Raw genomic sequence first — 27,380 nt, forward strand, 5'->3', positions numbered from 1 at the left:
GGGTGGTGGACCTGATAGAATATTGTAAATGTGCTCACCAGCCTTCCACATAATGGTTTCATCTTTCTAGAACCTTTGCCTGAATCAGTTATTTCATTTGCAAAAATGCTAATATCTGATTCTAATTCATTAGTGGGGCTTCTTTTTTTCTTTTTTTTTTTTTATGCGGACAAGAACTGGGGTAAAGGCCAGAGCTGTAGGGGATGAGAGGATTCACCAGAGACAGAGTGGGGAACAGAACAGGCGGATCGACTGAAATACACTGCTGAGGGGAGCAGTGGGCGAGACAGGAGAGGTCTGCTGCGCCATGTGGGTTAGCTCTCTGGCCAGGGATCAAACTCATTTTGCAGTGGCTGGTGATAGCTTGATAGTGCTGAGACTTTAACCCCTGCGCCACCAGGGAGGCCCTATTAGTGGGAAAAAAAAAAAGGAACTTGACCTCGCAACCAGAGCTTCAGTGGTTACCACAGGTACTTTTAATGGCCAGGTTTGAAGTGGCTTTGGTTTTTGAAATGGCCAGTGCAAATAGAGTAGTAGACCAGGTCAGGCAGTAAATGTGTTTCCTTTTCCTGTGTTGTTCTCAAGTGACTACTAGTTCAAATTACCCCAAGAAGTATTTTAGAAGACAGAGCTGAATCAGTGCATTTCCAGAGGGTCATCTGAAGCTAAGCATAAGAAAGAACTTTCTTTTTTTAAAAAAAAAAAATGATTTATTTATTTATGCACACAAGAGCTAGGGCACAGGCCAGAGATGCGGGGGGTGAGAGGACTCCCAGAGACAGAGCGGGGAGCAGAACAGGCAGACTGACTGAAATACACTGCTGAGGCGAGCAGCGGGTGAGACAGGAGAGGTCTGCCTTGCATGTGGGTTTCTCCCTGGCTGGCCAGGGATTGAACTTGTGCTGCAGAGGCTGCAGATTGCTTCATAGTGTGGTGCTTAACCCCTGTGCCACCAGGGAGGCCCTGCAAGTTCTTCATTTATCTGGAAACCCTTTGGGTGTCCAGCCTCCTGTGTCTCTACAGAGTCCCCCTCATGCCAGGACTGTTTGGGGGGTGTCCTCACCCCTTTTTTGTCCCTCACAGCCCTGGCATGTGACAATAAAGGTGCTGCCACTGATGGCAGCCGTCACTACCTGGCTAGAGTCCTGGGCATTTTACATGTCAACTCCCTTAGCTGTTTCAGTGAACCTGTGAGGAAGGTCCTCTCCCTGGCCCATTTTATAAGTAAAGTTCCTGCTTTAGGAAAAAAAATCGGGCTTCCCCTGTTGGCGCAGCAGGTTGAGTGCAGCGCTATGAAGCTGTCTGCAGCCTCTGCATGGGTTTGATCCCCTGCCAGCCAGGGAGATTCCCACATGGTGCAGCAGACCTCTCTGTCTCGCCCGCTGCTCCCTTCAGCAGTGCCTTTGGTCCGTCTGCCTGTGCTGCTCCCCACTCTGTCTCTGATGAATCCTCTCACACCCTCCTATGCCTCTGACTGTACCCCAGTTCTTGTATAAATAAATAAATCTTGGGCCTCCCCGGTGGCACAGCAGGTTGAGCGCAGCGCTGTGTAGCTGTCCACAGCCTCTGCAGCGTGGGTTCGATTCCCAGCCAGACAGGGAGATTCCCACATGGCGCGGCAGACCTCTCTTGTCGCGCCCACTTCTCCCCTCAGCAGTGTATTTGGGTCAATCTGCCTGTTCTGTTCCCCACTTTGTCTCTGGTGAATCCTCTCACCCTCCTGTGCCTCCGGCCTGTACCCCAGCTCTTGTATAAAAATAAATAAATCTTTAAAAAATTAAATAAATAAATCTTTGGGAAAAAAAAAAGAAAGAAAAAAGATCACAGCTAATCTGGCTCCATGGTCTGTGCTTCAGGCTGGTGTGTGACCATTCACTGCTTTGGACAGCTTATCCTCCGGTTGCCTTGTCCTTCCTGACCTTTAGCCTTTAAGTGCTTCTTAACATCCAGTGTGATGGTGGGGTTCAGTCCTAGTGAATGTTGGGGTTCCTAGGACCAAGGCTGTCATTTCCCAAGCCCTGGGCAGATCATTTCTGGCACATAACTCATATGTATACCTCCCTGCAACCTGGGAGCTGAGCTCTATCAGCTCCATTTTACAGGTGAGAAAAGTGAGGGCCAGAGAGGTTAACTGGCATCCTAAGATAACACAGCGACCTCTGGCAAAGCCAGCATTCATGCACTGGCTGCCTGACTCCTGACTGAAGCCTCCAGGCTCCCAGAGGCCACGACCTACTGACTGTGGCTGCTTTTGGCCCACACTCATATTTTGTTTGGCCTGCAAAATGTGGGGTGTTTTTTGTTGTTGTTGTTTTGGATTTGGTTTGGTTTGGTAATTTGACTGCTTTTGAAACTTGGGCCTGAGTTAGCGCATAGTGCTTGTGAGTGGAGTGAGCAGCAGCTGCCCCTTCAAACAGATTGGCAGGGCACCCGCTTGGCCTGGTCGCACTCATGGCCTGCCCAGCCTGTTTCACTTCCCAGTGCAGTGAGAGCTGAGATGATGTTCGCCCCTCTCACCTGGGGGACAGGTATCAGAACAACTGGGGGGCTTCCTGTCATGGTGAGTAGGAGTTTGTTGTCTCTTTATGTTGTTAAGGTGGGGTAAGGTTAGAAAACCTCCATACTGCTATTGCCTGAAACTGTCATCTGTGCCACACTGAACTATAATGGCCATAGAATTATGAGGCCATAAGTTGCTCTTGTAAGATGCAGAGATGAGGGTTGAACTCTAACAGACCCAGTGCCCTGTGGCCAGGGAAGCACCTTGTAAACCAGGGTAACAGGATAGTTGGTATCCTCAGCCATGCTGAGCAGATTAGCTGGTCCTCGGCAGGGGGAGATGAATCTGTATTTTTGAGGGCCTGCGCTTGTCCCCAGGCCATGTGGTTGTGTTTGGAAGGAGAGCACCTAAGGGGCTGGGCTCTGCTGGAGGGGTCCGGGCTCACTGGGATTATGGAAGAACCATCCTGATAAAGTTGACTAATCTGCAGCCTCAGTCAAACTAACCTGCAAGGTCTCTGTGTGTTGCAGAGGGGTGATTGTCATTTGCTGCATAAAGCTTACTGAGCCCCTGCTCTGTGTGGGTGCTGTAGGGGAGCAGGTGTTTCACCTGGAAGGAGGAGCAGAGGGTGAAAGCAGGGTGAGAAGACTAAGGAGTACTGGCCAGAGATTGCAATACTATAGGTATTTGACATTTGAGACCTGAAAGACATTTGATACCTGAACAAAACGAGAATGAGCCAGGCAGATGTCTGAGGGAAGGGTGGTCTGGAAAGATGGAGTGTAAGTGCAAAGGCCCTGAGGCAAGAATGTGCCAGCATGTTGATGGAAGAGCAGGAAGGCTGGTGTGACTAAAGCTGATTGTCAAGGAGGAGAGTTGTGGAAGAAGAGAGAGTGCAAGAGACAGGGTGAGGAGCCGGGGAGAGATCAAAGGAGGCCACAAGTAGGCCGTCTTAAGAGGAGAAACTGGAGCATCCCAGTCTGACTTACATTCAGTAGGCTCCCTGTGACTGCTGTGTTTGAGCAGACCAGGAGGTGAGGCAGAAGCAGGGAGACCAGTGAGGAGGAGGCTGCAGGGACCCAGGGAGAGTCCCAGGGGCTGGGGTCAGAGTGCTGCTGAATGGGGTCTGAATGCCGAGAAGTGCTTGGCCTGGACATCTGGATGGGAGGGACGGCGGAGCTCGCTGCTGGATTGATGGAGCAATTGACTCTTAAGCTTTGACCTAAGCAGCGGGAAGGTGGAGTTGCCAGGAGGTAAGCTTGCGTGACAAGCAGGTTGGAGGGAGAAAGGAGGGGTTCAGCTGTCCAGGTGAAGACAGAGCTGCCTCTTAGACACTGGCACAGAGATTTCATGTTGGCGGTTCCAGCAGCACTAAGGCCAATCTCAGCCCCTTCCCCTCCTTTCAGATTCTGGATCTTTCTGTCCCTCCCTCTGTCTTCCTAACTCTCCCACTCCTGGCTGTTGACCTGGGCCACTAGTGGCCACCGCCCATGGAGAGCTGACCCCCCAGCCTCTGCCCCCAGGTCGTGCACAGGGACCTCAAGCCCAGCAACATCCTGTATGTGGACGAGTCCGGAAACCCTGAGTGCCTCCGTATCTGTGACTTTGGCTTTGCCAAGCAGCTGCGGGCTGAGAATGGGCTGCTCATGACGCCCTGCTACACTGCCAACTTCGTGGCGCCCGAGGTGCGTGCTCTGCCGCCTTTGGCTGCGAGGGTGGGGGGACCAAGTAGCAAGGGAGGCTCCAGTCCAAGGCCGGGACTCTTGTCTTACCCTTTAGGGAGCAGCAGGCCAACATGGGGCACGTGCACTGTCCCTGGCACCCACCCCCTCCCAACCTTCCTTCCTGCCAGGTGTTGAAACGCCAGGGCTACGATGAAGGCTGCGACATCTGGAGCCTGGGCATCCTGCTGTATACCATGCTGGCAGGGTGAGCGCCCCACTGGCCCGGGTCCCGCCTGTCTCCCTGCCCCTCCTTCCAACCCTGGTGCTTGTGTGATGGCAGAGCCCTGCCTCAGAAGGGTCTAAAGATAGGGACATGCCCTGTGGCACGTGGGAGGCCCCCATGAGGAGGAAGATGCCGTCCTTGTTGGCCCCCAGGCTGAAGGGGGAGACACAGTCACTCGTCCACCCCTAGCCCCAGGGTGAGGCCCGAGGCTATACCAGACTGGGGGTCTTTTCTCCAGATACACTCCATTCGCCAACGGACCCAGCGACACACCCGAGGAGATCCTGACCCGGATCGGCAGCGGGAAGTTCACCCTCAGTGGGGGAAACTGGAACACGGTTTCAGAGACAGCCAAGGTGGGTCTGGGAGGCCTGGGCCTTGCGCTGTTGGGGTGGCAAGGGGGGAGATCCCAGGGCTTTCCGGCTCTTCTTGAGCAGGTGACCTGCAGCCTCATTCCCCCAGGGCAGTGCTCCCCAAGCCCCTGTTGCTGTTTATCCAGGTGCAATGTTCCCAGCTCTCTGAGCCCAGAAAGTTCTGCACTGGGGCCAGAGATCTGAGCCTTGTTGATAATTAGGTGCCCTCCCTATACGCAGCCTGTTGGGCAATTTGGGGATCACGTGCAGGCCCAGTCTGTGTACAGGGCCTTGCAGGGAACCACAGGCTGTATAATCAAGACCCTGCTTTGTGGGAACTAATTGGGGGAAATTCAAGGTTGCACACAAGGAACGGAGGCCACGGAGAGAGCTGGGTGCTCCTGGCCCTGGGCAGTGGAGTTGCAGAACAGAGCATCTGACCTCACCAAGCAGAAAGGTCGCCCCAGAGCGTGGAGCTCTTGAACTTTCAATAGTAGTGGTGGTTCCCAGTATGGGGCCTCTGTGCAGGCACTGGATTGAGATCTTCATGAACAGGACCTCCTCACGCAGCCTCCCGGGGCAGGCATTGTTATCCCTGTCTCATCGAGGCTCGGAGAGTTGGAGTAACTTCCTCAGGGTGTTCAGTTGATGAGCAAAAGAGTCAAGTTTGGAACCTGAGTCTGCCCAACCCCAACCTTAGGTTCTTCCCATCTTCCTGCTTGGCTTCTAGAAGGTGAAAGAGAAAGGAAAGGGCATTCCAAGAAGAAGCTCCAAAGAAGGGCGTGCCTTGGCTGTGCCCCGGAAGGCCCTGGAGCAGTGTGGGGAATGGGTGTGAGGCTGCGTAGAGCTGATGCCTGGATGTTGGGAGATGGTGGCCTGGCCCGTTCCCCTTCAGTGGATGCACCTATCTGCTTCCCTGCTGGTCCCTCCCACCAACCCCTTGCCTGCTGTGCCCCCAGGACCTGGTGTCCAAGATGCTACACGTGGACCCCCACCAGCGCCTCACAGCTAAGCAAGTCTTGCAGCACCCGTGGATCACCCAGAAAGACAAGCTTCCCCAGAGCCAGCTGTCCCACCAGGATCTGCAGCTTGTGAAGGTTCGGCCACCCTGGGCATCCAGGGACTCAGGCCAAGGCCCATGGGCATGCATTGGGGTGGCAGAGCCAGGAGATACCATGTGTATTGTCCTCAGGGAGCCCTAGTCTGTCATCGGGGGTGTCAACAGTGCACTCTTGGGCCCTCAGTCCTCTGGGAGACACAGCCCCTGGTTCTGAAACCTCCAGTCTGATGGGGGAAGCAGGACATAGAACCATGAGGGACCGCCCAGGCCGGATTAGCAGGGTCGGGTGGGCTGTGAAACACTGGGAGGGGCTGGCCTGGCCCTGGAATGGATCCCTCTCTCCCCTGTCCCTCTTCACAGTCAGACTCACCTCCCACCTTCTCTCTTAGGGAGCCATGGCGGCCACATACTCTGCGCTAAACAGCTCCAAGCCCACCCCCCAGCTGAAGCCCATTGAATCATCTATCCTGGCCCAGCGGCGGGTGAGGAAGCTGCCATCTACCACCCTGTGAGAGGCCGGTGCCCGGGCCGCAGGGCGGCGCTAGCTCGATGGAGGCAGCTGACTTCCTTGAGGCAGCAGGTCTGAGTCGCAGGACCAGCGGGATCTGGAGCCCCGAGGGGCTCCTTGCACAGCCGGCCCAGGCCACCCCAGCATGGGTGTGAGAAGTGCCTTCTCCTTCCCCAGGATGGACTCTTCTCGGCTCAGGCTCTGCTGGTTGAAATCGATTCACTGTACAACCTCTTGTCTTTTCCAAGAGAAAAATGGTATCAACCACCGTGGATTTTGACAAGATCCATTTTGCCTTTCTGGGAACAGAAATAGCCAGTGTAGCCCCAGGAGGGGCACTGAGTCACCCAAGGACTCTTTGGGGCAGAGACTCCTAGAACAGCTTTGTGGCCCTGCCCTGGGGACCCCCCCACAACTAGCCATCTGGAGCCACCCACACACTCCTCCGAGGCGAGGTGCCACCGCGCTGCTGTCCAGAGCGCTTGGCTGTTCCGCGGGACTCCTCTGCCCACGCGCTGCTCCTTCTGCCTCTGTTCTGCTGGGGGTCTGCTACCACTCCCTGCTGGGGGAGAGGACAAGGCCCTGTGGCTCCCAGCTCCAGGCACCAGTATCCACCTGGGCCCCTGCGGGTCCCCTGCAGTCAGGTTGGACAGTCCTGGAGGAGGGCCCCGGATGCACTTTCTGGCCGACTTCTGCTGGCGTCGGCCACAGGACAGAGCTCGCAGGCGGCCTGTGGGCTGGGCTTTTGTTCATTTCTTCCTCAGCTGGTAACTCAGGGTTATCTTCTATGGCCTTTCTAATAAATTTGCAGTTGAGTTGAAGCCCTCTCGCCTGCACTTGTCGTCCCATCTGCCTGCTTCCTGCTGTCGGGTGCCAAGCTCTTTGGCAGCAGAAGAGATGGACCAGGGCCAATTCGTCCAGCTGCTTGGAGCGCAGGTCACTTGGGGAGCTGTGGGCCCTGCCCACGCATCCCTGTCAGGGGATTCCGCCGCGATGCTACTAACAGTAGTGGCGTTATTAGCCGTGGTGATGGGCCTTGTAGGTGTATTTATTCTTAGCCACCCTGTGAGGTGGATGCTGCTAGCCCTGTTCTACAGGTGGGGCACTGAGGAATGACGTCTCACACAGTGACGTGCAGCCCCCATCCTGGTCCTGCACCAAGTGCTGTGAACCAAGGTCATTGTCATCATGAGTCTTAACCTCACGATAGGGGAAACAGTCAGTTAACAAACCAAGGCCCAGCTACTGATCACACGTGTGCAGTTAAATTGGGGCGAGAGATGGGGTGATCAGGGGACCTGAGATAGGAAGTATGAGAAGCTAGCTAAGACAAGGAGGCAGATGGCAGAGCTGGGACCAAGGCCCCGAGAGGGAAACAGGTTGGGGGTGCTTGCTCCAGGGAGAAGGCAGATGTGGCTGTCATGTCAGGCCAGAGGTTTGCTCAAGGTGATGTTGGAAAGGAGTACAGGGGCCAGTCATGCAAGGCATGGCAGGTTAGGGTGCAGTCAGGGATTCTTCTAAGTGAGATGTAAGCTCCAAAAAGAACTTCACTAAGGGGCCTCCCTGGTGGTGCAAGGGGTTAAGCATCAGCACTGTGAAGCTATCCACAACTACTGCAGCACGAATTTGGTCCCCAGCTAGGGAGCTACCCACATGGCGCAGCAGACCTCTTCTGTCTCACTCACTGCTCCCCTCAGCAGTGTATTTCAGTAGATCCACCTATGCTGCTCCCTACTCTGTCTCTGGTGAATCCTCTCACCCCCCGCACCTCTGGCCTATACCCCGACTAAAGACTGTAGAGAATTCACTGGAAGCAGAGGAGAAGGTGGGCAGGAGGCAGGGTGACCGGGTTGGTGGCTACTGCAGTGGCCCAGGCGATACATGAGGTGGCCTGGACTAGGGTGGCGGGAGAGGAGGTGGGTGGGAGCGGACAGGGTGAGGATTTGCTATTTGCTTTGCAGGTCAAGTAGACAGCACTTGCCGGCAGTTTGGATGTAGAGGCTAAGAGAAAAAGAAGACTCATGGATTTCTTCTCGATTTTTTTTTTTTATAGAGGCATTTTATTTATTTATTTATTTGTTTGTTTGTTTTGTTTATACATGCACTGGGTACAGTCAGAAGTGCGGGGAGGGTGAGAGAATTCACCAGAGCCAGAGCGGGGAGCAGAGCAGGCAGAAGGACCGAAGTACACTGCTGAGGGGAGCAGCGGGCGGCAGGAGAGGTCTGCGCGCCATGTGGGACCCTCCTCCGGTGGCCGGGGAGCAGCCGGGGATCGAACCGGCGCCACAGAGGCCGCGGGCAGCTTCGCAACCCAGCGCTCAACCGCTGCGCCACCGGGGAGGCCCTCTTCTCGATTTTTGACTCAAGCAGTTGAGGGGAAAGTTGGAGAGAACAGGTTTGAGGGCTCTGTGGGAGATGCCTTTTAAATATCCAAATTGAGATATCAGATAAGAGTTGTAATTAGAAGCTGGAGTTCTGGAGCGAGGTCTGGATTAGAAGTACAAATTTGCGAGTCATTAGCCTGGAGAGAGTTTGCAGAGAGCCAAGAGCCTGGGCTCGTGCATACGTGGTCCAGAGTCTGGCAGCATCCGCGTTATCTGGGCGCTTGTTAGAAATGCAGCCTCTCAGGCCCATCCCAGAACTGCTCCAATTCTGCTTTTAACAGGACCCGAACGTGATCGGGGTGCTCATCGTGGTTTGAGAGGTGCTATTCTAGGTACTGAGAGCATGGAAAAAAGGGGGACTGTGGCTGAGCCCCAGCGCTTTACCAGCATTGAAAGAGAGCCTGGAGGAGGGGGGAGGGGCTGGCGGAGACTGAGATAACCAGTGAGCAGGGGACCTGCCAGTCTGACAAGGTTCAAAGCCCTGTGAACTAGGGCCTTTGCTCCTGTTTCTTCTCAGCCTCCCCACTGCACAGGTAAGAAAGCCAGGGCCTGAGAGGTGAATACGCCCCATCATGACGCTTGCAGGTGGGCTTCAGAGCTGGCCTGTGCATGCAGGATCCGAGCTAGCAGCTCCCCCTGGAGCAGAGAAGGCTGTGTCAGAGCACCAGGAGCCGAGGCGCCCTCCTGAATACCCACTGAACTCATAGTACTGAGCCCCTGACCTGGATGTGTCCCATTTCTCTGAGACTCAGTTTCCCCATCTATGCAGTAAAGCCAACCTTTCCTGTTCCCCTGCTACCTAAGGTTGTCCACCCAGGACCCGTTACCCCAGCTGGAACCCTAAGCCTCATCCCTGCCTCCCCCTACTTCCCACAGCCTATCTGCTTCCTGGCCCCATTAATTCTGTTTCCTAAATAGTCCATCTCTGTCCACCTTCCCAGGCCTCTTCATTTTTGTCCTTTGCCAAAGCCTACCAGTTCCCTTATCTTTAGTTCCCCAGCAGCTTCCATTTATAATCAACTCCGACCCAGCATCTGCCTTGGAGAGGCTCTTCACTCGCACCAGACAGCCCAGGCTTGCTTGCCTCTGTCCTGCGTGGTCTGGCCTCCTGCTAGGCCCCTATATCAGCTCTTATAACTTATCCCCAAACTTAAAAGCCTGAATTTGCCATGTTCTGGCCTCCACTGGATTCCCCTCCTATGACACCTCGCTAAGTTCTCATCCTTGCAGAAAATTCAAATGACGTCTCCAGGAAGCCAATTAAGACAACGGAGCCAGGGTTTGCCACCCTCCTTTGAGACCCCCCCCAGGCACCTGCATGCCCCATCTCAGCACATCACACTGCTTTGGAGGTAACAGTTTTTCCCCCACCTATCTGTGAACTCGAGAGTATGACTATGGTTTGTTCATTTCTGTATCCTAAGAACAACACCAGGCCTGGCACATAACATCTTGGTCCTCAGCTAGTGTTGAGTGGGTGAGTGAGAGAAGGCAGCAACAGCGGACCTGCTCATGCTGGGGGGAGCACAGAAACTCCCTGCAGACTTGCTGGAGCCTGGAGGGACCTCCGGGAGGGGAAGGGAAGCTGGTGCTCTGAGGCACAGGGCAGTTAATGTCCTGCCCAGGCACCACAGGAAAGATTCAAGAACCAGGAAATGGCAACAGGCGTGGTGGGAGTCCATAGGTGGTTTCTAAACCCCAACACCTTCAGCACCCTGAGCTTTAGGCTCCCCACCTGCCAAATGGGGATCTTGTTTTATGCCCATTTCAGTCACTTGAGCACATGAACATGATTAGCAGGTGGAAAGCACTGCTTGTGCGATAAGCTCGCTATCATTTTCACAAGGTCAGGCAGCCCCCCAAGAATTCAATGGACTCCCAAAACTCAGTTCCTCGCTACCAGCATCTCAGCCAGGAACTTAACCCCTCTGGGTGCTGACTCCCTGAGCAAAACCCACTGATAGAAATAACCCATGGTAATAAATGGTCAATCTAGATGTCCCCAAATTCCAGTCACTCCTCCCTTTCATGTTCAAGTAACAACTATCCTTCCCCGAGACCCCGCCCAGTAGGGTGAGCCTTCCCATGAAGTCTTGGCTCCTTGGACCTCCCTGGTGGCACAGGGGTTAAGTCACAGCACTATGAAGCTATTGGCAGCCACTGCTGCAAGAGTTCGATCCCCAGCCAGGGAGCTACCCATATGGCACAGCAGACCTCTCCTTTTTCACCTGCTGCTCCCCTCAGCAGTGTATTTCAGTAGATCCGCCTGTTCTGCTCCCTACTCTGTCTCTGGTGAATCCTCTCACACACCCCCCACCTCTGACCTACACCCCAGCTCTTGTATGCAGAAATAAAAAATATTTTTAAAAAAGTCTTGGCTCCCATCTATGGCAGAACATGGCATATGTGCTGGATGCCAAGTGTTTTCCTTGCCTTATTTCAGTTGATCTCGTAGACATATGACTAATTTCATTTCACACATGAGCAAATTGAGGCTTGGAGGTTAAGTAATTCGCCCAAGCACACAGGTAAATGCAGAGCAGAGCTCAAAGTCTGAGTGATTCCGAAGCTCGCTCTCACCTGCTGTCCCAGCTCTCTGCCCCCGAGAACGCGTGTGTGGGCGACAGATGTGTCTGGTTCACTCTCCCCCCAGCCAGCCATGTGGTCCTCGAGGGATCTGTAACACTAGGGTTTGGTCATTACTGGTACTTGTTAAAAAGTTCTATTTCCCAGTTCCCAAACAATAGGGAACAGGCTGGGAATCTGGGTAGTTTGTTATGCTTGGACTCAGAAGGCAGGGAGTTCCCCAGCCCCTGAGCTGCACACGGAGAGGACTGAGGAGGCTTGTCAAGGTCTTAGAGGAATTCCTGTTCCCGGTTGGGGACTGTTTAAATGATCTCACATGTCCCCCTTGAGTCAGAGACTTGGGTTGTTGGCACAGGCACCAAAGTCCCTGAGCATTTCTGGCATTTTCCCCACTCAGGCATCGTGCTTTCCATGATTATCTCCAAGACAGGCGCCCTCAGAGACAAGACTGGCTTCCTACATATGTTAAATATCCAAACATTTGGCACTTTGGTTAACACATGGATTTAATTCTCTCACTCAACCCTATAATAAAAGGTCACCAAAGAACCTGCCAATTTGCAATTTGGCTATTATTGAATGGCCACAATTTATTGTGTTCCTGCTTCACACTAAGTATGATACATGTGTTTGAAGTGATGTGTGTTTGTGTGTGTGTGTGTAGTGACAGACAGAGACAGACAAACAGACATATACATCGTACCTAATACTCAAAGCAATCTCCTATTTCTTTTTTTTCCTCCTATTTCTTTTTTTTTTCTTTTAAAGATTTATTTTATTTATTTATGCATACAAGAGCTGGGATGTAGGCCAGAGGTGTGGGGGTATGTGTGTGAGAAAGGATTTACCAGAGACAGAGTGGGGAGCAGAACAGGTGGATCTACTGAAATACACCGCTGAGGGGAGCAGCAGGCGAGACAGGAGAGGTCTGCTGCGCCATGTGGGTAGCTCCCTGGCTGGAGATCAAACGTGCTGCAGGGGTTGTGGATTGTTTCATAGTGCTGAGACTTAACCCCTTGCACCACCAGGGAGGCCCCCATATTAAATTTTCATCTGTATTAGGGAGGGTGGGAAAAAATATTAAAATAAAAAACTTAAATGTCTATTTACGACCAGGAAACCGAGGCTGATAGAGGAAACTTACCCACAGTCCCCCAGCAAGGAGGTGGCTGAGTCAGAATGTGAACCCAGGTCTCATACTGTGCCACACTGCCACTTGGGCTAAACTTCACCCCACGGTGACTCATCACATCTCACAGTCAGGGGCTCGTAGGCCAAACTTCCACCCACGACGGGACTCTCCCACCGATCCAGTTTCAGCTCAAATACCACCAGCACTGGAGAATCCACCACATCACAAGACTGTCCCTTACACAGCTGGAAAGTTCCTCCACTTTGAATTGAGGTCTTCTGAGTAGCTTCCATTTCTTGGGGGGTTCCCACCAACTCCTCGGGACTGGAAGGAGAAATGACTCAATAGTAGGAGGCAGGAAATCTAAATGAGCACCAACCCCCAGGGAGGGGCTCTGCATGGCAGGCTCAGGTGTGGGATTAAAGAGCCTGAACAGGAGGCCTCATGGGCTATCACCCCCCTCCCCCAAAACCTGCTCCTGTCCAGCTCCTCTGAGCACGTAATGGGCGCTGGCCATGGGGTCAGACAGATCTGTCACCATAGCCCAGCCCCAATGCTGGCCTGCTGTTTGACCTTGGGCGAGTCACTTCATTGCTCTGAGGTTTCCTCCACTGTCAAACAGGGCTACTGCAAGACTAAAGGAAAAGTTGTGTGAAGTATCCGCAGAGCTGCCCGGTGAAAAGCAAGCCGCGGCCAAGACATAGGAAGCAGCCTAGAGCTGTGTGGTCGATGCAGACTCTGGGTTAGACTGGCCTGGTTTTGTTGTTTAGTATTTTCTTTGGAGTATAAGCAGTACTAGGTTAGAATCCAACTTTGACTAATTGCCTGTATGACCTTGGGCAAGTCATTTCACCTATCTAATTTCCCTCTCTTTAAAGCGGGAGTTAATGTAGTGTCTACTCTTTGGTGTAGGTGCAGTAAGGAATTGCATCAGAAGCACATTGCACAAGCCTGACACGATAAGGTCTTAACAGCATATCTTGTGAGTTACTCAGTTTTTCTAGATCTCTCCCACATATACAAAAGATATGCATGGAATAATTAAACTTTCTTTTGTATTTTTCTCTTTCCCCAAAAAAGTGCTTAACATGTGCTGGCTGTTACCCACTTCTTTGCAGAGCAACCTCCAAATTTTCAGTTCTCTCTCTCTCATCCTTCTCTAGCTCTCTCCCTGTTTTAATCAGAGGGCACGGCGGCCAGACCCTGGAGAGAGGCCTACTCGTCTGAGCATCTTTGCCCCACGGGGAGAAAAGGAAACCCTCTCATAGGCTCCTTCTTTCTCATTCCTCCTACCCCAGAACCTCTCTGAGTTGTAACTCATGTTTGTGACTCAATCTGAAACTTCTTTTTATAAGTAATTTCCTCTGTTTCTCGTCCTTTCTTCCGCTCCACACCCACCCCCCAGGCTGTGGGCAGAATTGAGAAATCAAGGGGCAGATGACACATGTTTGAGCTGAGCATGTGACCTGTACCTGGGATGGGCCTGGAGTCACTCACCCATGGCAGGATCTTACCAGGGCTGAATGTGGGCCAAGCCGCTCCTGCTATCCCTGCAGAGCTTTCGTTACCAGGCTCTTTGCATGGGTTTCCGAGAGTGTCTGAAGGGGATGAATGTGGAGAGCTGGAATCAGAAGGCATGAAATCGACACCAGAAAGCCAGCCATGACTAACGGTGTGGTCTTGGATAAATCACTTGGTCTCTCTGAACCTCATTTCCATCATCTGCACACCATGCTCAGAGGGTTGTGGAGGGGGTGAAAGAAATAATGGGATTCAGGGTTCTGGCAGAGATTAGGTGTAAAGCAAGTAGCAGTTGGGTTGCAAGGACAGAAACTTCAGAACTGAGCACGATCTTCCAGAACCAGGAGATGTGAATGAAGTCAGGCTCCATGGCTTCCCAGGAACATGGAAATTAAAGGTAAAATTGAGTATATGTGTGTATTTTTCTGGGAGGAAAGGGTATAGGATTTTCATCAGATTCTCAAAGGAGGTGGTGATCCCCCAAAATATTCAAAATCTTTTCTCCTGGGGGAGCGGATAACTAACAAGTATGAAGAACAACCTGTCTGTCCTAGATTTGTGTTCTGTTCATCCAGCAGACGTCATCTTCCAGGCAATGAAGATAGGGAGATGGAATCTTCTTGCCCTTCTGAGCACTGAGCTTTTGAGAGGGTACATGATTTAGCCAAGGTCGCACACTTCTGAAGGAAGCTGACTGCTGGGAACAGAGTCCTACATCTTTGTCTTTGGTTACAGAGCTGACCACCTTGCGTCTCCATAGAGGGACCCGCCCTGGTCTGTGGTTCACTCAAGTTCCCTCTGTTGGCCAAGGCCAGCATTGCTCAAGAAAGGCCCTGGAGTCACAATGAAGGAGCAGATTTGAGTGAGGGGTACCCCTCCTGGCCACGCTGATGTACTGCCTGCCAGTGGCAGGTTATCTGCTGTGACCAGCCCTGTTCTGGATGGACTCGGGGAGGGGTCTCCCTTTCTAAACCCTAGCACAGGCTGGCAGACCGTGAGGGAATTCGCATTCACATTTCCATCAACTACACTGAGATGTCGCTTACATACAATAAAATGTGTAGATTTCACATGTGCAGTTGGATGAGTTTCAACAAATGTGTTCACCTGCGATGCCCATGCCACTCTCTGACAGATTTTATCTCTCAGAGGTTTCCCTTGAGCTCTTTCTCCATCCCCAAAACATGAAAGGCAGTCACTATTCTGCTTTCTGTTAGCATAAATTTGTGTTGCCTTTTCTAGAACTTGTATGAATGGAACTACACTGTATATATGATTTATGTCAGATTTCCTTTATTCAACATAATGTCTGGGAAGATTTATCCAGTTTTGCACATATCAGTAGTTTATTCCCTTTTGTTCCTGAGTAAGTAATATTCCATTCCACCATTTGTTTAATACATTCATCTGTGGCTGGGCATTTCCCCCCTAGTTTGTTTGTTTTTTCCAAAGATTTATTTATTTATTTATTTATACAAGAACCGGGGTACAGGCCAGATGTCGGGAGGGTGAGAGGATTCACCAGAGACAGAGCAGGGAACAGAACAGGCAGACTGACTGAAGGCACTGCTGAGGGGAGCAGCGGGAGAGACAGGAGAGGTCTGCCGTGCCATGTGGGACCTGCCGGAATCCAACCGGCGCTGCAGAGGCTGCGGACATCTTCATAGCGTGGTGCTCAACCACCTGCACCACTAGGGGAGGGCTTTCCCCCTAGTTTTCAACTAATGTGAATGTTCATGTAGGAGTTTGGTGTGGACATGTGGTTTTATTTCTCTTGGGTTAATATCATGAGTGGCACTGCTGTATCACAGAATGTATGTTTAACTATTTAAAGAATTACTGAACTTGGGCATCCCTGGTGGTACAGGGGTTAAAGATACAGCACTATCAAGCTATCACCAGCCACTGTGGCATGGGTTTGATCCCCAGCCGGGGAGCTGATCTACATGGCACAGCAGACCTCTCCTGTCTCGCCCGCTGCTCCCCTCAGCAGTGTATTTCAGTAGATCTGCCTGTTCTGCTCCCCACTCTGTTTCTGGTGGATCTTCTCACCCTCCGCATCTCTGGTCTATATCCCAGGTCTTGTGTGCATAAATAAATAAATCTTTTTTTAAAAAAAAAAAGAATTACCAAACTCTTTTCCAGAGTATATCTTATACTCTGACTAGCAACACATGAAAGTTCTAGCTGCTTCACAGCCTTGCCAATCTTTGGTATTAATCCTTCTAACTTTAGTCATTCTAGTGGGTAAAAAGTGGTTTTCCTTTGTGGTTTTAATTTGCATTTCTCTAATGATGCTGAGTATCTTTTCATGCGCTCATTGGCTGTTCCTACACATTCTTTTGTCTATTCAAATCTTTTTGTCCCATTTTTAAAATTAGGTTAATTATCTTACAGATGATAAAGGATTCTTTGTCTATTCTGGATGCAAAACCTCTGTCAAATATATTGTGAATATTTTCTCCCACTCTGTGACTTACCATCTCATTTGAAGAGAAGTTTCTGATATTGACATAGTCTCATGTATTTCTCAAAATTTAATTTTTGTTTCCTTTTTCTCCCCACCACCCAATCTAACAAGTGCTTTACCTCTCTAATAGTTATAAAATTTTCCTTCTGAGGGAAATCCATAATTTTAATGAAAATTATACTAACAACTACTGAGCCTTAGCACAAGCACTGTGCTAAATTAACTTAATCAGGACCTCGCTGGTAGCACAAGGGGTTAAGATGCAACCTATGAAGTTATCAGCAGCCACTGCAGGACAAGTCCAATCCCCGGCCAAGGAGCTACCCACATGGAGCAGCAGACCTCTCCTGACTCGCCTGCTGCTCCCCTCAGCAGTGTATTTCAGTCAGTCTGCCTGTTCTGTTCCACACTCTGTCGCTGGTGAATCCTCTTACCAAACCCGCCTTCCCCCCCATACCTCTGGCCTATACATACCCCAGTTCTGGTATGCATAATTAAATAAATCTTTAAAAAAACAAATTAATTAACTTAATCAGAGTGACTGCACAGAGGAAAATCATCATATCCACTTAGAAGGTGAAGAAACCAAAACAGTAAGAGGTTAAATAACCTGCTCAAGGGCACACAGCTGGTAAGGGACAGTGTTAGGATTAAATTCAGGAATTCCCCACTTTTCGCATCTCTGTTTTGCTGCCTCTGTAATTTTAAGACCAGATGATAGTCTAGGAATTTTAAAGCCCTACAAAATTTTTCTTGGGATTGCACTGTATTTGTAGGTTAATTTGAGAAGAAACACCTTACTATTGAGTCTTCCGGCTCACAAATTCAGCCTGTTTTCATCTACATGGGTTTCCTTCCATTTCTCTCAGCTACGTTTTGCTTAGACTGCCGTGTTCGGTCCCTGCATCTCCTTTGGGGAATTTACCGGTAAGTATTTGAAACTTTGAAATAACTTTGTCAATGACATGGTTTCTTAAATTCCAATTTTCAATCGTGTTGCTAATTGATAGTTTTACCTATTTCTTTCTCATCTGAATGTCCTTTGTTTACTTTCGTTGCTTACTGCATTTACTAGAATCTTTGGTACACTATTAAATTAAAAAAACAAACACCTTGCTTTGTTCTCAGTCTTAGGGGAAAAGCATTCAGTCTTTCACCACTAAGTATGATATTATCTGTGGGTTTTTCCAAAAGTCCTTTATCAAACTGAAGTTCCTTCTCTTCCCAGTTTGCTGAGAGTTTTCATCATGAATGGATGTTGGATTTTGTCAAATTTTTTGGTGATTATTGAGGTGGTGTTTTGTTTTTTAGTCTGTTAATGTGGTGAATTACATTGGTTAACTTCAGATGTTAAACCAACACTGCATATGCCTCGGTTGTACAGTTAGTATCTTCTCTCTTTTTTTCCTGATTTGTGTGGCTAGAGGTTTATCAATTCTATTAATATTCTCAAAGAAGTAGCTTTGGCTTGCTCTATTTTTTGTATTTTCTATTGTCTATTTCATTGATTTCTGCTCTTAAAACCTGCAAGGTTTATCTTAGCCCCTCCATTCCAAGCTGATTAAAATGCCAACTCTGCCAGGCCTCATTCTCTTAAGTTGTTAGAAGGGACTCAACTTTCTGGAGAGCAATGTGGCAATAACAAAATCTTTAAAATGTGTGTAAAATGCACTTACTCTTTGCTTCTTAAAGACCACTTTGAGGAGCTTATACAGCGGCACGCTGGAAAATGTTTAACAACTGGCAGGGGCAGGAAGAGGAAGTGCTGATTCGTAGCCTTTGCTGATTCTGCCATGTAAATGTTCCCACGACAGCCAATTTCAATTCAACATGAATGTGTAGTTGGGAAGAGACAGCACAATTGGTTCTCTTGAGCCAGTACATATAGGTTCCAGTAGACCCCGAATTTATGTTAAGGAGAGAATTAGGAATGATTATAAAAAATTATGTGCTGGTGTATGCCACAGTGTTATTTTACTGATGAGAAATCGGCCAAACTTAATTAAATACCAATGAAGTGACAGGTTCATTATGGTAATAATGTGATATATTATGAAGATGAATAAAATCTTGTTATGGAAAATTATTAATGCTATCATATATCAAAAAAAGCAAGTATATGTGTAGTATGAGGTCAATTTATTTTTCACGTGCTGTATGTATAGAAAAAAATGACAGACAACAAAATACTAACAATGATTTCTTCTTTGTGCCTTTTTTTATTCTTGAAAAATGTTCTAAAATGAAGCTGTGGATTTATTTTTTTAATTTTTTTTTAAAGTTATTTTTTAAATTCCTCATTTCTTTTTTTTTTTTTATTTTACAGAGGCATGTTTATTTATTTATTTGTTTGTTTGTTTTGTTTATACATGCACTGGGTACAGTCAGAAGCGCGGGAGGGTGAGAGAATTCACCAGAGCCAGAGCGGGGAGCAGAGCAGGCAGAAGGACCGAAGTACACTGCTGAGGGGAGCAGCGGGCAGCAGGAGAGGTCTGCTCACCATGTGGGACCCTCCTCTGGTGGCCGGGGAGCAGCCGGGGATCGAACAGGGGCCGCAGAGGCCGCGGGCAGGTTCGCAACCCAGCGCTCAACCGCTGCGCCACCGGGGAGGCCCGAAGCTGTGGATTTAGAGGAATAAAAAAGCCACAAACTCATACATTAAAAAAGTATGTGCACGTATGTGTTTTCACATTTCTTGCCCCAAGTGTGTGTCCTAAGAATTGAAGAAAAGGGGCGATTCTGATGAGGGACAGGTGATTGTTTTGACTGCCTCAGAAGCAACATATTTTAGAAAGATGAAATGTATGTATTACACCATACATTGCAGTGATGTTGGCATCTGCTTGTCAGTCAACAAACATTTCCTGGGCTCCCACCCAGCATCTAATGTTTTGGAGGGAAGAATTCTAACTTTGGTTTCATGTTTGTTAAAAAGCAATCTCTGTTCTTCTTCCCATTTACCACACCCTGGGCACTTTACTAAGGGTTTTAAATGCTTTAACTCATTTAATGAGGTACTTCTCTTAACTATGAGACAGAGAGAAATGAAGGAGTGTGGTGGGAGAAAAGCTGTCTCACAGAGAAATCAGCAGAACATGGAAGGTGAATGGTGGTGTTTTTTGCAAGCTGTGTGACCTTGGGCAAGTCATTTCCCTCTCTGAATGTCAGGGTTCCCATCTGTAAAATGAGGGATTAAGACCCAACTAATGGCTCTGTTGGTTTAAAAACCACCAAGGCCCCCTTTTTGTTATTTTTCCTTCACTCATCCTGTGTCTATAGTCAAACCACATCTGCCAATGGACACAATGGGAAGACACGGAGATTTGAAGTCAGACCTAGATTGGGATCGCAGCTCACAGTTCACAGCTGTGTGGCCTCAGGTTAATTATTGCCCCTTTCTGAGCCCGCAGCATCTCTCCCTCCCTCTCTTTCCTCTTCCCCTAACTTCTACTCTTGCTCACTGTTGTCTTCCTTTTTCATTCAAAATCAAGGGTACTATTATAATTTTCGTGCTATAAAATGCACTCATTTAAAATATACAGTTGGATGAATTTTGACATACACCCATGCAAAAATATCCCAAGCAACACATTGAACATTTACATTAGCCCCCCACACCTATTCTCTCATCTCCCTTTGTTGGTGACCTCTCTAACTGAAGAAAATCACAAATATGCTTTCTGTTATGGGAACTTTGCGTGTTCTACAATTTCATGTAAATGGAATCATACAGCGTGTCCTCTTTTTGGTCTAGCTTCCTTCATTAGCATATCTTTGAGATTCCCCGCATATACTATCAGTAGTTACTCCTTTTTATAGCCGAGCAGTATTCCATCCTATGATAGCACAATTCATTTATTCATTTACCTGTTGGACATTTGGGTCATTTCCAGTTTGGAACTATTATGAATAGAGCTGCTACAAACATTTATATCCAGGACTTTTGTAGTTATGTGTTTTGTGGTTATTTATCTTGAGTGAATATCTAGGCGTGTAATTGCTGGGTCATAAGTTGAGTGCATGTTTAACTGTATAAGAAATTATCAAACTCCTTCAAAATGGCAGCATGTGGGGTTCTAGTTGCTCATTACCTCATCAGTATTATCAGTCTGGTAAATTATAGTTATTCCAGTGAATGTCTATAGATATTTCAATGTGGTTTAAATTTGCATTTCCCTGATGTAGGGAAAATGAATTAATCAGGTTTTTTACGCCACTAGCCTCTGGCTATCACCTGTGGCCTTGAGTTCATGCAGAAAGTGAGTGGGTGTGGAACACATGTGCCTCATTGTAGCCACCTACAGCATGGTGTGTGCACATGTGCAAGTGTGCACACCTGCGATTAGGAGGGAGGGGATAAAAAGGTGGTGTCACCTGGGGGAGGGGAGCTCAAGCTGCTCTCTCTCTGCTGGCTGGCTTCCCCTGCTTACTATTGACACCTGTGAAGATGTTTCCAAAGGCTCCAACATTCTCTTTCAAACTGCTAGAACTGATGGTGAACCTACCCGGCCTGGGGTGGTTGCACACCTTGTATCTAATTGATGTCAAACATCTCTCCATATTCTTCTATCTTTGAGAAGGAATTTGTACAAATCATTTTTTGTACAAATCATCTGTACAAATCATTTCTTTTTCTTTGCATAATTTTTTACTGATTAGGTGAATTCTTTTTTTAAAAAAGATTTATTTATTTATGCATACAAGAGCTGGGGTACAGGCTAGAGATGTGGGGGGGTGAGAGGATTCACCAGAGACAGAGTGGGGACAAGAACAGGCAGGTTGACCAAAGTACACTGCTGAGGGGAGCAGCAGGTGGGACAGGAGAGGTCTGCTGCACCATGTGGGTTGTTCCCTGGCTGGCTGGGACTCAAACTTGTGCTTCAGTGGCTCCAGATTGCTTCATAGGTTGTGTATTAACTCTTGGTGCCACCAGGGAGGCCCCTGATTAGGTGAATTCTTTACATCTTCTGGACACAGTTACTTTGTCAGAAATACCTATTATAGGGCCTCCCTGGTGGCACAAGGAGTTAAGCACAGCACTGTGAAGCTGTCCACAGCTTCTGAGCACAAGTTCAATACCTGCCCAGAGAGCTAACCCACATGGCGTAGCAGACCTCTCCTATATCGCCCACTGCTCCCCTCAGCAGTGTATTTCAGTCAATCCACCTGTTCTGCTCCCCACTCTGTCTCTGGTGATTTTCTCACCCCCACACACACTTCTGGCCTGTACCCCAGTTCTTGTGTGCATAAATAAATATTTCTTAAAAAAAAAAGAAATACCTATTATAAATAATTTCTTCCAGTCTGTGGCTTCACTCTTCATTTTTAAAATTGGTGTCCTGGGTCTCCCTGGTGGTGCAGGGGTTAAAGACAGAGCTATCAAACTATCACCAGCCAGTGCAGCACAAGTCTAACCCACATGGTGCAGCAGACCACTCCTGTCTCACCTGCTGCTAAATAAATAAATATTTCTTTAAAAAAGAGAAATACCTATTATAAATAATTTCTTCCAGTCTGTGGCTTCACTCTTCATTTTTTTTTAAAGATTTATTTATGCGTACAAAAACTGGGGTACAGTCCAGAGATGCGGGTGGGGGGGGCAAGAGGATTCACCAGAGACAGAGTGGGGAACAGAACAGGCAGATTGACCGAAGCACACTACTGAGGGAAGCAGCGAGTGAGTCAGGAGAGGGCTGCTGTGCCATGTGGGTTGCCCCCTGGCAGGCCAGGGATCAAACTCGTGCTGCAGAGGCTGCGGATTTCTTCATAGTACGGTGCTTAACCCCTTGCGCCACCAGGGAGGCCCTTCACTCTTTTTTTTTTTTTTTTGGAGTGTTTGACACATAATCACCACTTTATTTTTTTCATCACCATCATTAATATTTTATAATTAGCTAAGAGAAAAAAGTGACTAATTGATATGACTGTTTAATCCACCTAGTTCACTCTTCATTTTTAAAAGTGGTGTCCTGGGCCTCCCTGGTGGTGCAGGGGTTAAAGACAGCGCTATCAAGCTATCACCAGCCACCGCAGCACAAGTCTAACCCATGTGGCACAGCAGACCTCTCCTGTCTCACCTGCTGCTCCCCTCAGCAGTGTATTTCAGTAGATCCGCCTGTTCTGTTCCCCTCTGTCTCTGGTGAATCCTCTCACCGCCCTGCACCTCTGGCCTGTACCCCAGCTCTTGCATGCATAAATAAATAAAATAAATCTTTAAAAAAAAAGATGTACTCTCCAACCCTTACCCCCAAAACTTCCTCCTGCCCCTTGGACTCTGATCTTTGCCATCTGCAAAATGCAGCTTGGTTGTGACAGTGTATGGTGGGAGCTTAGCTTGGATCCGACCCACAGCAGGCACTGGGGCAACAGCGGTAGTAGTACTGAAACCATGTGGCAGGGTAGCTGAGGACAGACCCTGAAGCTGGTAGTCTGCGTTCAAATCCATCTGTGCTGTTTGCTCTCCTGGGCAAGTTATTCAATGTCTTTATGAATCAATTTCTCCATCTGTAAAATGGGAATGATAATTGTGGTGCCTGCATCAAACGATTATTATGAGGATTAAAAGAAAGAATTAATGCATGTGAAAGTATTATGAAAGGTATTGAATGGTTTTAGCTAGACTTTTTGAAATTTTGAAAATACTCATTAGCATCTTCTTTGACATTGCAGGGGTTTGGGATTCCAGCTTGGGAAGCTTGGAATGAAATATGAGCTCTCAGAAGTCTTGTGTGCTTGGTGCTATCCTGTCTATGATTTAAGTGGTCATGGTAATTCCAGGAGTCACCACAAGGGGGGATGGGAATTTACTGGTAGTTCGTGAGCGTAATAATATTTTTCATCCATCCACTTGGAAATAACAATATTGATATCTGAGCAACCAGCTCCTTTTAGTTTGTCACACACAAGGCTTATGTGAGTGATTCATTTCTAATGTTTCCTTCATCCTGAGTCTCTGTGGCTGAGCACTATACTGTAGTGATAATAGAAACAAAAGGATTTACGAACAGCCTTTTGGAGAATAACCTGTTCATAAATGACAGCTGTAGTAGTAATAATAACAGCTGACATTTTTTAAAGATTTATTTTATTTATTAATGCATACAAGAGCCGGGGTTAGGCCAGAGTTGGGGGTGTATGTGAGAGGTTTTACCAGAGAGAGAGTGGGGAGCAAAACAGGAGAATCTACTGAAATATACTTCTGAGGGAAGCAGCAGGCAAGACAGGAGAGGTCTGCTGTGCCATGTGGGTCACCTCCCTGTCCGGGGATCAAACTCCTGCTGCAGTGGCTGCGGATAGCTTCATAGTGCTGAGACTTTAACCCCTGTGCCACTAGGGAGGCCCCACAGCCAACATTTTTTTGAGTGCACACTTTGTGTCAGGCATTATTCTAAGTGTTTTTCATTAATCTATCTATAGGGTAGTTTTGTCTTATTTCCCCCACTTTAAAGATAAGAAAATTGAAGCCTAGATTCTTTAGGAAACTTGCCAGACATCACACTTTTTAGAGTGATTTGTGATTAATCTAGAGGAATCCTAAAGTGGAAGAAAAAGAAAAGAATCTACTTTGGTGAAGGTTTCTTTTTGTTTCTTACATTTTTGCCACTTCATCTGACATTACTAAAAGTTGCATAAACTTGGAAATGAGCCAACCAAATATGTAGATAAACACCAAAAAACGATAGCTCCCACCAAATGACTTTACCTTAGCCAGCCTATCATGCAATCTTTACAAAGAGAAAAACACTGGATTTAGAATTAGAAGAGATGGGCCTCCCTGGTGGTACAGGAATTAAAATCATGGTGCTATCAAGCTATCACTAGCCACTACTGCATGAGTTCGATCCCAGTCAGGGAGCTGATCCACATGGTGCATCAGACCTCTCCTGTCACGCCCGCTGCTCCCCTCAGCAGTGTATATCGTCAGTCTGCCTGTTCTGTTCCCCACTCTGGCTCTGGTGAATCCTCTCACCCTCCTGCACATCTGGCTTGTACCCTGGTTCTTGTGTAAATGAATAAATAAATCTTAAAAAAAAAATCTTGGGCCTCCCCTGGTGGCGCAGCGGTTGAGCACTGGGCTGCGAGGCTGCCTGCAGCATCTGCAGCACCGGTTCGATCCCCGGCCACCGGCAAGGGTCCCACATGGCGTGACAGACCTCTCCTGCCGTGCCCGCTGCTCCCCTCAGCAGTGTGTTTCGTCAGTCTGCCTTTTCTGTTCCCTGCTCTGTCTCTGGTGGATTCTCTCACCCTCCTGCGCTTCTGACTGTACCCAGTGCTTGTATAAATAAATAAAATTTTTTTAAAGCTAGCATTATAAAAAAAATTTAAAAAAAAAACCAAAAAACTGAGATTTCAGGCAGTCCCAGAGAGAGTATCTCAATCTCAAAGGGAACGCAGGAGAGCAAATTTTACCATAATAGTAGACAAGTAAATGAGGCGCTCAAACTCCCACATCCAATTAGGCATTTGCTGGAGACTAGAAAAGTGGGAAGGATCAAAGCCACTCTGGTAGCCTGAGGACCATCCTCCTCAGAGAGCCTCAGGTCCTGGTTATTGGAAACAAACAGTCACCAAGGAAAGGCAGAAGGAACTGGTAGATCTGAGAGAATCTGGGCCAGGCAAAAATAGTATCTGCTACAGGGTTTAGGTTTTTTCCCTCTTAGAAAAGCTGAGTCCACACTTTACCAGGATCCTATGGAACAATAGAACAAAAGCCTTCTGGAAGTTAAAATGTCCGATAAATTCTTTTCTTTGTTCAACAAGCATTTACCGCGTTTCTAGACTGATACACTGGGCACGGTACTAGGTGATGGGAGACACACCTTAAGGCAAATTCTAAACTGTTAAGGGACTTTTAATCTAGTGCAGGAGTCAGATAAGGAAATAGAAAATTACTGTCCTGAGTGATAAATGCGATATTGTTAAAGTGGGGGCGGGGGTGGCGGGCAGCAGTGACACGGAAGAGATTGTCCAGTCTTATCAAGGAGCAGGGGGTCAGGGAAGGTTTCAAGAGCACCTGACACCTAAACTGAGTGTCAAAAGATGGGGCGGGCTTTGCCAGCAGACTGTCAGAAAAGGCAGTGCCGGCAGAGGAAACACAGGAGCAAAATTACAGAGGTGTGCAACAGCCTGACCCCAGGGGGCCTGAAAGGTCAGCACAGAGACCTTGGTGGCAAGACCAGGTGCCCAGACTCCCATCAAACAGTTGGAGTCATCGAAAGGGTCTGGGCGGGAGAACGGCCAGGCCAGCCAGCATGTGAGAACCATCACGGGCACCAGTGATGCTGCGGCTGGCAGGAGTGGAGTCAATGCCCTAGGGAGAGTCCAGTCGGGAGAGAATTAGAGTGGCCAATCAAAAGCTCAAAGGAGGGCCTCCTTAGTGGTACAAGGGGTTATGTCGCAGCACGAGTTCAATCCCTAGCCAGGGAGCGGACTGGTATGGCACAGCAGACCTCTCCTGTCTCGCTGCTGCTCCCCTCAGCAGTGTATTTCAGTAGATCCGTCTGTTCTGCTCCCCTCTCTGTCTCTGGTGAGTCCTCTCACCACCACCCCTCCCTTGGCCTGTACCACGGCTCTTGTATGCATAAATAAATAAAACATATCTTTAAAAAAAAAAAAAGCTCAAAGGAGGCACCCATAACACTTGGATTACCGAATAGAAGTAGAATCTTCTACCAAAATTATAAATTAGCATTTTGCCAAAAGAGAGGAGAAATAAAAGTTTTTATATTTTCCATTGATTCAGGCAAGAAACCAGAGATGGGACTAAGACTGGGGAGACCCATGGGCAAAAGAAATGATAAATAAGTCATATGTAATAAGTTTTCAAAGCATTTTCACAGCCATTATTGACTTGCTCCTCACCAACCCTGGGTGGCAGAGGGGAGCAACTGATGGATGAAAGGCTTAAACCCCAGAGAGCTGAAGTGATTTGTTTTTTTGATGTGTTTTTGTTTTTGTTTTGGTGGGGGTTTTTCTTGTCTTTTTGTTTGTTTGTTTTGACATATAGGGAATTAGAATCCAGGCATCTTTTAAGGGAAATATGTTTTTCCTCCATTACACAGTTAACATATGCTTGTAGAGACGATTTGAAACGGGACTAAAAAAGTAGGAAAAGGGCCTCCCCATTGGCTCAGGCGGTTGAGCACAGCACAGTGAAGCTGGCCACAGCCTCTGCAGCATGGGTTCAATTCCGGCCTGCCGGTGAGGGTCCCACATGGCACGGCAGACCTTTCCTGTCTCGCCTGCTGCTCCCCTCAGCAGTGTTTTCAATCAGTCTGCCTGTTCTGCTCCCCGCTCTGTCTCTGGTGAATCCTCTCACCCTCCCACACCTCTGGCCTATACTCCAGCTCTTGTATAAATAAATAAATCTTAAAAAAAAAACAAACTAGGAAAAAACGTTTCATAGCCTCACAAAGGAACTACTAGTAATATTTTGTAGGGCTTTTGTTTGTTTTCTATGCTTAGGGTTTTTTTTTAAAGATTTATTTATTTATGCATACAAGAACTGGGATACAGGCCAGAGGTGCAGGGGGTGGGGTGAGAGGATTCACCAGAGACAGAGTGGGGAACAGAACAGGCAGACTGGCCGAAATACACTGCTGAGGGGAGCAGTGGGAGAGTCAGGAGAGGTCTCTCTCACCATGTGGGTTGCTCTACAGCCAGTGGGGATTGAACCGAAACTGCAGAGGCTACGGACAGCTTCACAGAGCTGCACTCAAGTGCCTTGCCACCAGGGAGGGCCTATGCTTAGATTTTAATCTGCTCTTTCAATTTATTTAATTTTCAGGTAGCATTATAATGTAAACATTTCATCTTGTAGTCACAAAATTTTAATATGATTATTTTTTAATAGTTTGAGAATATTCTACTAAGTAGTTGGTTTTGACCATTTACTAATTGGTGGACATTTGAGTTGCTTC

The 27,380-nt window shown here is 48.2% G+C and overlaps 1 protein-coding gene and 1 long non-coding RNA gene across 4 annotated transcripts in view; one reads left to right on the plus strand and one right to left on the minus strand.

The window, feature by feature from the left end:
- The window catches only part of RPS6KA1 (ribosomal protein S6 kinase A1), a 33,391-nt gene extending 26,202 nt beyond the window's left edge, over positions 1-7,189 (plus strand). For all 3 annotated transcript variants that reach the window (XM_037499030.2, XM_037499031.1, XM_037499029.1), the window contains 5 exons: positions 4,024-4,185; positions 4,353-4,429; positions 4,686-4,803; positions 5,760-5,897; positions 6,250-7,189. In XM_037499030.2, coding sequence (XP_037354927.1) covers positions 4,024-4,185; positions 4,353-4,429; positions 4,686-4,803; positions 5,760-5,897; positions 6,250-6,372 — 618 coding nt within the window. In that variant the 3' untranslated portion in view covers positions 6,373-7,189. The remainder of the gene's footprint in view (positions 1-4,023; positions 4,186-4,352; positions 4,430-4,685; positions 4,804-5,759; positions 5,898-6,249) is intronic.
- A 5,534-nt stretch (positions 7,190-12,723) lies between these two features.
- Positions 12,724-14,600, minus strand: LOC129145124 (uncharacterized). Its single transcript, XR_008550215.1, has 3 exons — positions 14,533-14,600; positions 13,985-14,068; positions 12,724-12,794 (listed from the first exon to the last, which is right to left on the minus strand). It is a non-coding gene; the product is annotated as an uncharacterized LOC129145124 (long non-coding RNA).
- Between the last annotated feature and the right edge of the window lie 12,780 nt (positions 14,601-27,380).

The sequence above is a fragment of the Talpa occidentalis genome, unplaced genomic scaffold (assembly GCF_014898055.3).
Source record: "Talpa occidentalis isolate TD23 unplaced genomic scaffold, MPIMG_talOcc4v2.1 talOcc4.9, whole genome shotgun sequence".
NCBI lineage: Eukaryota > Metazoa > Chordata > Mammalia > Eulipotyphla > Talpidae > Talpa > Talpa occidentalis.